The sequence below is a fragment of the Drosophila elegans genome, unplaced genomic scaffold (genome assembly GCF_018152505.1).
Source record: "Drosophila elegans isolate 14027-0461.03 unplaced genomic scaffold, ASM1815250v1 contig_520, whole genome shotgun sequence".
Taxonomy (NCBI): Eukaryota; Metazoa; Arthropoda; class Insecta; order Diptera; family Drosophilidae; genus Drosophila; species Drosophila elegans.
This window is the reverse complement of record NW_024545903.1, coordinates 2987928-2999113: the sequence shown is the minus strand read 5'-3', so window position 1 is coordinate 2999113 and position 11186 is coordinate 2987928. Positions and strand designations below refer to the sequence as shown.

The 11186-nt window shown below is 39.1% G+C and overlaps 3 protein-coding genes and 6 non-coding genes across 10 annotated transcripts; 5 read left to right on the top strand and 4 right to left on the bottom strand.

Moving 5' to 3' along the window:
* The first annotated feature begins 10 nt into the window (after positions 1–10).
* Positions 11–744, top strand: LOC108135962 (macrophage mannose receptor 1). 2 transcript variants are annotated; one of them, XM_017256916.2, is made up of 3 exons: positions 11–154; positions 216–324; positions 380–744. In XM_017256916.2, the coding sequence occupies exons 1-3, from the start codon at positions 26–28 to the stop codon at positions 649–651; spliced, it is 510 nt and encodes a 169-aa protein (XP_017112405.1). In that variant the 5' UTR covers positions 11–25; the 3' UTR covers positions 652–744. The 2 variants fall into 2 exon arrangements, with proteins under 2 accessions (XP_017112405.1, XP_017112404.1); XM_017256915.1 differs by having other exon boundaries at positions 377–730.
* Positions 745–1461: 717 nt separating this feature from the next.
* LOC108135956 (macrophage mannose receptor 1) lies at positions 1462–2116 on the bottom strand. The gene has a single exon (XM_017256906.2). The coding sequence runs from the start codon at positions 2088–2090 to the stop codon at positions 1533–1535; it is 558 nt and encodes a 185-aa protein (XP_017112395.1). The 5' UTR covers positions 2091–2116; the 3' UTR covers positions 1462–1532.
* An 851-nt stretch (positions 2117–2967) lies between these two features.
* Positions 2968–3040, top strand: Trnar-acg. The gene has a single exon. It is a non-coding gene; the product is annotated as a tRNA-Arg (tRNA).
* Positions 3041–3653: 613 nt separating this feature from the next.
* Positions 3654–3726, top strand: Trnar-acg. Its single transcript has one exon. It is a non-coding gene; the product is annotated as a tRNA-Arg (tRNA).
* Positions 3727–4150: 424 nt separating this feature from the next.
* On the bottom strand, positions 4151–4223 carry Trnak-cuu. Its single transcript has one exon. It is a non-coding gene; the product is annotated as a tRNA-Lys (tRNA).
* Positions 4224–6441: 2218 nt separating this feature from the next.
* Positions 6442–6560, top strand: LOC121467705. Its single transcript, XR_005977776.1, has one exon. It is a non-coding gene; the product is annotated as a 5S ribosomal RNA (ribosomal RNA).
* A 1184-nt stretch (positions 6561–7744) lies between these two features.
* Positions 7745–9633, bottom strand: LOC108135968 (probable cytochrome P450 6w1). Its single transcript, XM_017256926.2, has 2 exons — positions 9158–9633; positions 7745–9094 (listed from the first exon to the last, which is right to left on the bottom strand). Exons 1-2 carry the CDS (start codon positions 9617–9619, stop codon positions 8027–8029), a joined length of 1530 nt encoding a protein of 509 aa, XP_017112415.1. The 5' UTR covers positions 9620–9633; the 3' UTR covers positions 7745–8026.
* A 1180-nt stretch (positions 9634–10813) lies between these two features.
* On the bottom strand, positions 10814–10886 carry Trnar-acg. The gene has a single exon. It is a non-coding gene; the product is annotated as a tRNA-Arg (tRNA).
* A 116-nt stretch (positions 10887–11002) lies between these two features.
* On the top strand, positions 11003–11075 carry Trnak-cuu. Its single transcript has one exon. It is a non-coding gene; the product is annotated as a tRNA-Lys (tRNA).
* Positions 11076–11186: the final 111 nt, after the last annotated feature.

Sequence of the window (11186 nt, the reverse complement as noted above, 5' to 3'; positions counted from 1 at the left end):
CGTTTCTTGAGGAGTTCTATTCAGTATGTTAACCATATTGTTCATTATCTGTGGCTTACCTTTGTGGGTAATAGCATCGAATAACTCAGAGTTTTCCAAGTGCAATCCACTAGAACAGTGCGATGCTTATTTTTCAGTGGCTGCGTTTGTCGAGGTTAAGTTGTGCCCTACTACGCTTCAAAATGTGTGTTCAAATAAATATTTGCGGTTTTTAGGTGAACTGGTTTCAAGCTAACCAAATATGCAATAGTGTTGGTGCCGTCCTAGCAACTGTTAGAAATGAGGAACATCATCAGCTCATGCTTGAGTATGTAAAGAGGAAGGGTAAGATTGATCCTGATTAAATTTCCCTATTTCAATTCTGACCTGCTTTTAGAAGATAATATTGGAAACAAGACTTTCTGGTTGGGCGCCACAAATATGGTAAAGCGAAGATATGTCTGGACCTGGCTGAGCACTGGCATTCCCGTGACCTATGCACAGTGGGGCAGAAAAGAGCCCAGGTCGGATCGACGTGGAAAAGATGCCTGCCTCCTCCTGGGAGCTGACAATTCCTGGCACAGTGCTTCGTGTGATGGGAAACACTATTTCATCTGTGAAAACGTTTGCCTGCTGAATTATACACCGTTAGACAAAAAAATATATCTCTAGTACTCTATCTTGAGAGGCAAAAATAAAAATTACAATTGAAAAACATTTCCAATAATAAGATCTTAACAAAATTCAATCAAAAAATTAAAGCAATTTTACAAAAGCAATTACAAATAACCGAGGGACTTCCTTACTTCTTTGGATAATTTTTGGTATGCTATCAGTAGCTTATTATACAACATTTTTGAATGTTCTTAACTGAGACACAAGTAGAAACGTACAAACTAAAGGAATATATAAATTCGATGTTGTCATTATTAGTACTGCCACGGTTTATTAAAAAAATACCTTATCTCATTCCATACTTAAAAATACTCGTTACTAAACTATTTTAATTTCACTGCTAATAAAAGGACGAAAAGTCCTGTTTTGAATTTTAAAATTTTGTATATGTTTTTTAAAATAAAACTTAAAACCTCTGAGCGGAGGCAGTTCACAAGCAAATAAAAAACCAAACACAAATGAATGAACGGTTTTCTAGTTTTTTAAAGGGATCAAACAAAATATGATTTACTAAAAGGGAAGGTAGTATTTGGTAACTTAGTAGACTTGTAAATTTAAATGGCACACTGAATTTCCTTTGAATGGCTAGTTTTAAATTTTATTTTTTATGTAAGAAGAACACTTAATTTTCAACAGATTTATAACTTATGTGCTGCCAAACCATATACCGCGTTCATTTAAAATCAAATATAAACGAGAGCTTTCTGCTTTGAAAGCTCGCTAAAAGGCGATGCCATCTGCAAACAAAAGTAGATTGATACATAACCCAAGCTGTTATTTTTCTTTCAAATTTAAAAACTCAAATTCTATTTTTTTAATTGCACATATTTTGCTGATTTATTTATTAACCAACACCAAAAATTAACTGGTCATGTAGATTAGTTGACGTCGTCGTCGAACTGACAACGCTTCTCGCAAATGAAATATCGCTGCTCCGAGCAGTGCTCGTTGATCCAGAGTCCAGTGATTCCGTTGATACCCAGGCAGTTGCTGTCTCCACTTCGGTCGCCGGGCAGTCCGTACTGGAAGTTGCGATAGTTGATGGTGCGACCCTTGCTGAACCACACCCAGTTGTTGTAGCTGGCCAGGTCAGTGCCGGAGGTCCAGAGGGGATCAGCCAGCAGCTCCTGCTGGGACCGGGCGAAGGTGAAGAGGAAGTTGCGCAGGCTGCGCTGGTCCTGCTCCGAAGTGATGCTCACCAGGGTGTAGCCATAGGCGGCACAGGTGGCCTGGGCCTGGAACCAGTTCACCTTGGCAAAGCCACCGAAGGCGAACCTTCCATCGCGGAGGCTAAAAGGTGAGAAAACAGGCACTTCGGCCTGCTCAGCCTCCTCGGCGGTTTCGTTACCAGGTGCCGGGGATGTGGGTGAGAGTTGCAATTCCGGCTGGGCCCAAGCCAAGCCGAAGAGGAAACTGATCAGGAACAGGGAACGCATCTTGCTTCGTATGAGTCAATCAAAGAAGAATGCTCCGCTTATATAGCCAAAGCACTAATTGCCACGGGCATTCATCAATGTCAGTAGATAAGCAGCGAAATCTGGGTACAACTAAGTAGTTTCCCTAAATTGGTTCAGCGTGCTTGCTTCTTGCTGCTTCCCATAAATATTGTTGCTCAGTAAATCTCAATATTAAGCGCTGCGCAAATCCGTTTGCCATTTTTATGTTAAGGTTTGCGTTCGCTAATAATTTTATCCCGCCATTTCCCCCAAAAGAAGTTGGTCCAATGCAAGTGCTGGAAATTTATCGAAAAAATGTAAAAAGCATATCTCATTTAACTCAGCTGTCAGCTGGGGGGAAAACGAGGGAGAAAAAAAGACGTTATGACGGGTCAAGGATTGCCAATTGCCAAAGCGAAACCCTCGTCCAACTTTTCCCCATTCAATCTCGATGCACATTTCCTTTTGGTGGTGCTCTGTGTGTTTGCTTGTTGGCCAAGTGTTTACGAGTCCCACTGGGATTGAACAGCAACGAAATGTGCAAGCACAGATCGCAGGATTCCGCTCTATTTCTTTTTTTCGACTTTAACTTGGGGGGGGGGAAATGACATAGAATCAAATATTTCTGCTACATTGTGGTAAGTGTGACGTTCTGTGGGGCGTATGCGTAATATGATTTCTGTGAATGGCTTCCCATTCAGATTCGCATTTGCATTTGCCAATGCTGCCACCCCACAATGCACAAAAGATTCGCATTGCAGACAAGGTCATTTTTTGTCAGGGATAGGGTATAATTATAATCAGATCAGTGAATATCTTATTAGTTTATCTATTTATTTAAGCTTGTGAAAATGTTTTTTTTAGTCATTTTCATATAGGTCCTGTGGCGCAATGGATAACGCGTCTGACTACGGATCAGAAGATTCCAGGTTCGACTCCTGGCAGGATCGAAATGTAAATTTTATTTTATTTTTTCTTATCTTTTTTTGCTTTTGTATAAAAAAGGACTCAACAAAATGTAACATTTAAAAAAATTTGCAATTCTTAGCATTACAAAAAATCGATTTAATAGTTGGTATAGCTATTCGATTTTGATATGCATATTTATTTAAAATATAAAAAAATTCCTAATGAATGGGATTAAATACCATTTGGAAAAAAAATTTATAAAGTAAAATAATAAGATGTCTTAGAGTTTAAAATTAACCAATTGCAATCATCATCTTTTCACTTTTCAACTTGCTACATAAAACAATCTTTGTATAAGTAAAGAAATATTTTAGTTTAGATTTGAAACCAAAATAGTACCCTGATATATTTTTCCCAATGACTTTATAAATAGATTTTGAAGGCCATTGGTTTTAAGCCCATTAGCTTGAATAAATTAATGAGTAGACAGAAGAACAGCTGACAGGTTGATATCAAAGTTGGTTTGAAGTGGAACCGAGTGTCTGTTCCACTTTTTTTGGAGAACAAACAAAAACCGAAGCACATTGGTTTTAATAGACTATCATTTGAAAGGCAGCTGCTCATAAAGGGAAACAAAATTGGAAGATTTTAACCGGTCCTGTGGCGCAATGGATAACGCGTCTGACTACGGATCAGAAGATTCCAGGTTCGACTCCTGGCAGGATCGAAAATCAATTTTTTTGTATTTCCTAATCAATTTACCCTTTTTTTCGCTTATTTTAAAATTTGTAAGAAGAAAAATGTTTTTTATTAGCGATTTCAATTTGGCAACATTAAAAAAAAAAACTAGAAACCATTTCAACAATTCAAAGTTGTAGGTAATTTAATGGTTCGTCATTTTTATGGTTTATCTTTTCTATTTCATCTTTTCGATATAGTTTTGATATGCATATTCACTAACTAGTCTGATTTATGAAAGAAAAATCACACGTTGTTTTTCTAATGATTCTGCTCCGTTTTAACATTTCCATATGTATTTTTGGTATTATGTTTTTCACTTAAACTTGTCTAATCTGGATACCTTAATTAAATGTATTTAGGATTAATTTATCATATGTTAAAAAAAGTAGATTATCTTAGAAAAAAAGTGTCGCCCAACGTGGGGCTCGAACCCACGACCCTGAGATTAAGAGTCTCATGCTCTACCGACTGAGCTAGCCGGGCTGCGTGATCAATTTCGAAAATTACGTATTTGACACAACGCAACTCGCGAACAATAAAAGAATTAAATCAAGAATTTCTATTAATATCATAACATATCATAGAATTTACCAATTCCATGCATATCCTTTTCAGTTTTCAATGTTGCTACAAATTAAGCTGTTCTTGGTCGTGCCATGTTGAACGCACAATTAAATTGTAAAACTTGTTGACAAGATGACATGATCTATTAGCTTGGGTTATTTGTCTTTGGTTGGTTAGAAGGAAAAATGGCAATTAAATTGGTTGGCTAATGCTGCTCCGATGCGGATGCAGAGGGCAAAGGACGCCGACAAGATGAAAAGGACCCCTCCGACAGCAGAATGTCACGCAGGATAAATGCACCAAAGGTTCCTCGGCTAAGGCCAATGAGTGTCCCAACTCCTGATGTTCCTCCTTCAACTTAATTTATGCTTCAAGCTGGAATGAGCTTGGCTTTCAGTTGTTGGACATTTTCGCAGCACGTAAAGCGAAGGTCGTCAAACGCTTAGCTTTGTTTTATGGCTTGGATATTCATCGTTGCTCCCACAACTTGTTCAACGCGGAAGCCCTTTTGAATAGAGGGAAATAAGTACCAAATAGCATTTTAATTTAATTTATATATAATATTATTCCAGCGTTGCAAACATAAGCTTATTTTCGTAGCGCTAGTAATTATTGTGCTTAAAATAAAAAAATACTTGTAACTGACAGTTAATACACTGTTTTCCAATAGCACCTTCTTACCAACAGTGTATTTTGTGGCCACTAATTTGTAGTTATTTCACCAATGGTTTAAAATTGATTCCTTGCCCATGGTAAATGGTTTTGGGTTAGCTGTTGGCCAAATGCCAAACATGTATAAGTTTTTGTGTTGTAAATTTTTGTTGCGAAATGATCGAACATTTGTTTTCACCTGGAATGATTCTTAACTTCATGGCAAATTCTTCAACCTGGTGAATTGCTCAATTAGTACTACACGACCGACAAATCTGTACCGCCAAATGCTTCATCAAGATTAAATCGTTCTATTTTTAATGCACTTGTTTCGCCAAATGTCCCCATCAAAGCTAAAGACATTGTCGGGGCGTCCAGGCGCCCAGTTCCTTAATTAACAAATTTCAGATTTAGCAAGCAAAAGGTTTTGGAGGGGTGAAAAGTTTCCAGCTAATTAGAAAACCAGCAACAAAGGGGGACGCTACGGAACTTGCGAGTTTATTAATATTATGTCGATTTGCATGCAATTTCTGGCTCAAGGCGAAGCTTTATCCGAGTTTTAGTTCAGTTATGATGCTGGATGCTAGGGTAATCTGCCAGAAAGACATTTATTCGATGGCTGCCACTGGCTAATTAAAACTAATGGCCAAGCCAAGCCAGTAACGACCCACTGTCAGCTGCCAGCGATTGCAGGTGGATCTCCCCCAACAGAGTGGCTTTCCTTGTTCGATTCGACTTGGATGAGCTGCAATTCAATCGAAAGAAAAAGCCACTCCCGCGAAAGGTGGCAAAAGTTACGCAATATTCGGATAAAAAAGTCGCACGCGATTTTCCAATACGAAAGGGGGAGAGAAGCCGCTTGCAAATCCCAACACGAAGGTCAGTCCAAAGTCATTGAGTTGCGTGCCACGCATTTGCCAGTGCCCTTGTCAGTGGCAGTTGCAGTGGCACCCTTAGAACAAGTCAACTGTAAATTGGCTTAACTGCAGTTTATCATTAAATTTGATGTCATTTTATTTCACGTAGCATCGCATCGCACGTAAATTTTTGATGCCCTATATGGAAACTGTACGTGATGTGGTGATTTATTCTTTATATACAAAAGCTGCACTACACACTCGAATGTTTTCTTAAAGGATTTAAATTAAATACCTTTCAACATCATAATTCTTAGTGCAAAACGTTAACATGCTCTTAAACATAGAATTTTTTTCTTTATATATGTGTTAAAACTTTGCACTGTGCTACTCAAATATATACGTTAGTGTGGTAAATTTCACTAATCGGTGTATTGAATTTGAATCTGCCCACAAATAGCTTCCTGGACCTCAAAGTGGGAAAAAAAATTAATACTCTGACTGTTGAATTTTTTTGTGGTGAGTACCTTTTCATTTATATAAAAATTATTTATTCGTCAATAGGCTATGTTTCTTTAGGCAGCACAGGAAATTAGAGTATAAGTCCAACGCTTAGCCCTGCGACATTCGCCAACGACCATACCACGCTGAACACATCGGTTCTCGTCCGATCACCGAAATTAAGCAGCGTCGGGCGCGGTTAGTACTTAGATGGGGGACCGCTTGGGAACACCGCGTGTTGTTGGCCTCGGTTACAACTTTTTGTCACAACTGTTAATCGCGTTTATATTATTTTTAATGCAATCTTAATAAAATGTTGACCAGCATATTCAAATCAATACTCAAAGCTATTTCATCCACTTGTTTTTAATGAAATTATGTTTAATACGTTTAAATACATTTACTACTTCTCTAGATTGTGGGTACCGAATTTTTGTTAACGCAATCAAAATAGCTTTTTAAAGCGCAAAATCCAAAAAAACGGGTTTCAATTTGATATTGATTATTCTAAAAATATTTCTAGCATTGATTTTTAAAGAAAAACGTTTAAAACCATTGTAGAGGATTTATGACGGTTACAATTAATTCAATTTTTTTTAACAATAACTGTAAAGCCTACAATTTTAAGTTGCTTATTAAACTTTAATAGTTTTCATATCATAAACATTATTTATTTAACATCAGTTAAGAAAACAATCGCATCAAAACTTTTGAGTGCTACAGACTTTTGCCTCTTTTTCCTTTTTTTTTATGTATGTAATTCCAAATCGAGCCAGTGCTAAAACCAGATTTGAAACTATATTTAAATCCCGTTTCAAATGTTGAATAGCAACAATTTAAGCCACCAGTCATGTATTATCAGACAACTTCTAGACACCCATTTCGTGCTGTAATCCATCCCAACTTTTGTAACCGCTCATTAGGCGTTGCCCTCTCCGCCACCGTTCTACTCGCAGTCCCATAACGAGGACTGAGTAAATTGACAATTGCATTAAGTGCGTTAAGTGCTTCAGCGTGAATGAGTGCCGGCGTGTTTGTATGTGGGTAGCCAGTCACAATAGCAACAGCAAGTCATGAAGCGGTCCTTTCTCAGGACTCAACAGCCGTTGTCGAAGTTTTTTTAGCCATCGAGTGAGCAAAACTTTTTATGCTTTAGCTGCAGTATGCTGCCAGTTGCTATTATGACATTTTCCTTCAAGGATAATTGTCCACAGGGCGTCCTTGGCTTGTCACTGGAATGAAGTTGTCCCCATCTTTAGGGAAGGTTAAGCGGTTGTGTAAACACTTTCCTTGTCAAAAGTAACTTAAACAAGTTTGTCATTGATATATACATACATCCATATGTATGTAACTCAGAGGGGGGAGTAGGACGCTATAAAATGCTATGCCGGATTTATCCATTTTTACACGGAAATAACGAGAACTTTAACATTTGCTTCTATAAAATTAAACATTTATTGTCTTTGTCTTTGATTCACATCAGAAATAAATTATTGATTTTAAACTCAAATTAAATTTGGAAAGATTAAAATTAAGTTATAACAATTGAATTTAAATTAAAACTGGCCTAATCACAGACCTAGTTTTTAATTAGATTCCCAAATAGCCAGAAAGTACAGCTGTGACCTGTTGCTTCTTTAGATTGCAGTTCCTTTAATATCAACAATATTTATAATGCATCTACGTTATCAACAAACTCCCTTGTCAAGTCCACTAACCGGAAACCTTTTCCAACCGGAGGACGATTTCTTGCTTGGATGCAAGAACCGGGCTAGTCCGAGCCCACTCGATTTTCTTAATGGTCTGCTCGCAGTTGTGCACCTGGTGGTTCCGCAAAAGATGCACAAGACCCAGTTTTGACTGCAGCAGACCCAATCGCATGCCGATGCAGTTGCGCGGACCCACGCCGAATGGCATGTATGCGTCCATATTGAGGTTATTGCGGTTTTCAGGACTGAAGCGTTCTGGGTCAAACTTCTCCGGTTCCGGCCAGTACTGTGGATCCCAATGGATGGCCAGAGTGGACATGTAGATGGGCATTCCGTCCGGCAGTTCCATGTTGTGGAAGGGCGCGAGGTTGAATCGTTCTCCTTCCACTGGCTGGGAGCACTCTCGCTCTACGTAGCCCACGATTGGATACTTGCGCAGTGTTTCGTTAACAACCTGAGACAGGTAGGGCATCTCCTGAATGCGCTCGTAACTAACATGGTCTTCGTCGCCGAAAAATTCAGTGATCTCTTGCCGGAGGCGATCCTGCAGCTCCTCGTTTTTGGCCAGCTCGTAAAGTGTTAGAGTCATTGTGGACGAGCTGGTTTCGAAGCCGGCTGTTTGAAAAAAGGCCGCCTGCGCCACCAAATAGTCCAGATCAATGGCCTGCTGAAACTTCTCCGGATTGGCGGCAGCCTCCTTCTTCAATGCCAAAAGGATGTCGACCAAGTCGTTCCGCCTTTGACCAGTCCTCTCGCGTTCCGTCAGGACGTAGTTAATGCTTTTACGGATGAACTTGGTGGTTTCCTTTGAAAAGAGTCTCACACGTGCTATCGATGCCAAGGAGGGCAGCATGAATATTATGGCGAAGTCAATGGCCCGGCCTAAAGTCATCGAGAAAATAGCCCTGTTGTGGTAGAAGAACTCGCTCTTGGCGTTCTGCAGAGCGTTTGCCTCCAGTCCAAAGGCAATGGTGGCGATCAGGTCAGTTGTGAAACGGGCGCAAAGGTCCTTGACCTGGATGCACGATCCACTGCCCAAGCGTTCGGCGCTGGCCTCCAGGTTCTTTCCAATCTACAAAAGGAAAAAATATTTAGTTTGGGAACTACAAAAATCCACAATTATTCTTGTACTTACCTGCACCATCAGAGGATACATTTGCTTGGTCTTGCCCGTGGTAAAGGCTGGGGAGATTTTTGTGCGCAACTCCCTCCACGCCGGACTGCGAGCAAAGAAGAGGTTGTTGAAGCCAAGGGCGTCGTTGTGAGGATCCGTTTGCAGGACACGATTGTTAAAGTACTGAAACTTCTTAATCATCACCGTCTTGATCAGGTCTAGATCTCGAATTATTAGAGCCGGACGATAGGCCATATACACGCCCACGAAAGGTTCGTTTTCAAAACCGGGGGCTTCGTGGAACTTTTTGATCTGCTCGAAGAACGGCACCCGTGCGGTCAAAAACTCACGGGTGCAGCCCAGAACGGGCAGTGGATTGATGTACTTTACGCCATGGCGCTTCCAAAAGGAGTAGGTCCGCCTCTGCCAGATGCAAAAGACGATCGCTAACGTAGCGAGAAGAAGCAGTAGCTCGATCGACATGTTGGAAGCTTCGACTGCCGGGAGTTACTATTGAATTCCTCCCTCCGTAGACGCTTTTAAACGATCACCAAAGCTTTCCGGCAGCAGCAACCATATAATATAGGGATACAGGCAAAGCGTAAGTGCTCCAATACCACTGAATGTTAGCGCTTATCAAAAAGGCTGTCAACACTCAGAAAAACAAACACCAAGCCCTTATACCTTATTCTCAGTTGCATTTTTTTTTGTCTCTAAAAAAATTCTTTGCAACTAAGCTTGAAATCCAATACTATTTTTTTAAGAACATGAAAAAAATTTCTATGCAAAAAACCTTTTTAAACCAAATCTGTTTACCTATGAAATTCATTGACATTACTATAATAAAATTGACGACAATCTATGTTTAAAAAAACAAGTTTTTAGAAGAAAGCTTTACAAAATCGAACAGTTAACTAAAAATAAGTGTGTTTTTTTTTTGTATATTTAATTATAAATGGTATAACCATTCGATCCTTTTTAGTGTATCTACACCCAGTTCATGATAAGGGTATTTAAATTGCCATTCATTGTTTGACTAGGCGAAAATTTTTAAAGCAATTTTGCTTAGGGCTCATGACACTGCAACAATTGAATGAATCGCGAATCAAATTCAGATTTTGTTTGAACGAGTCTGCGTGCGCTGCTGGACTGAAGCAGGCGTCGAGGAAACACCCCTCCGCCGACCAGTATTACTGGTGTTCAAGCAAACTGAATTAAATATTCTAGCTAGTATGTGTTATCACCTCTATACTTTATTTTTGATAATTGCTCGTGTATTGTTACTGAGTTGTTTGGCTGAAAGCATAAGTAACCAAATTTTACTTTTAGTTCCAAAACAAAAGGAAAAAATCAGTTTAAAATTCGAATAAAAAATATATTATAAATTTGGTTGTACGTTCTAGAATAAGTAGAAATGGTAGAGAATAATTTATATTTATCGACGTACCAAATTTTACAGATCAAAACTTTTCAGAATTGTTCAAAGATATATGTTCACTAACATCAATAAATATGCCTTACTGCAAGTTATGTTACAATTGCTTCTTTTCGCTACGTCCAGGCATTCGAATGTAGCGTTTTTTGATTATAAGTTAATTAAAAAACGTCTTGGCTAAAGCGTTAAAGCTTACGAAGTTCCACATTTATAAACCTTTTCTAAAAAGGAAAAAAAAAATTCGATCCTGCCAGGAGTCGAACCTGGAATCTTCTGATCCGTAGTCAGACGCGTTATCCATTGCGCCACAGGACCATGTTTGAACTCGTGGCCTGAAAGTCTAAAAGAAGTTCAATGACAAAAGCTTTTTCTGTTTTAGTAAAACACAACCCCACAAGTTGATACTAGTAATATTCGACGATGCAATCATGGCCCGGCTAGCTCAGTCGGTAGAGCATGAGACTCTTAATCTCAGGGTCGTGGGTTCGAGCCCCACGTTGGGCGAAATCAATTCTTTTTACCCCTTCCGACATAACTTTTGTTTAATTACATCATACCCTTAATTGCATATTATAAGGTTATATTGTTTGTATTCATTGAGACTTATGTTACAGG

Bases quoted from the DNA above. Each gene is read 5' to 3' on its own strand.
- LOC108135962 (XM_017256915.1), top strand. From the start codon at position 26: ATGTTAACCATATTGTTCATTATCTGTGGCTTACCTTTGTGGGTAATA. The intron at 155-215 runs GTTAAGTTGTGC...TGCGGTTTTTAG, and splicing joins CAGTGGCTGCGTTTGTCGAG to GTGAACTGGTTTCAAGCTAA. The intron at 325-376 runs GTAAGATTGATC...ACCTGCTTTTAG, and splicing joins TGAGTATGTAAAGAGGAAGG to AAGATAATATTGGAAACAAG.
- LOC108135956 (XM_017256906.2), bottom strand. From the start codon at position 2,090: ATGCGTTCCCTGTTCCTGATCAGTTTCCTCTTCGGCTTGGCTTGGGCC.
- LOC108135968 (XM_017256926.2), bottom strand. From the start codon at position 9,619: ATGTCGATCGAGCTACTGCTTCTTCTCGCTACGTTAGCGATCGTCTTT. The intron at 9,095-9,157 runs GTAAGTACAAGA...TTCCTTTTGTAG, and splicing joins TGTATCCTCTGATGGTGCAG to ATTGGAAAGAACCTGGAGGC.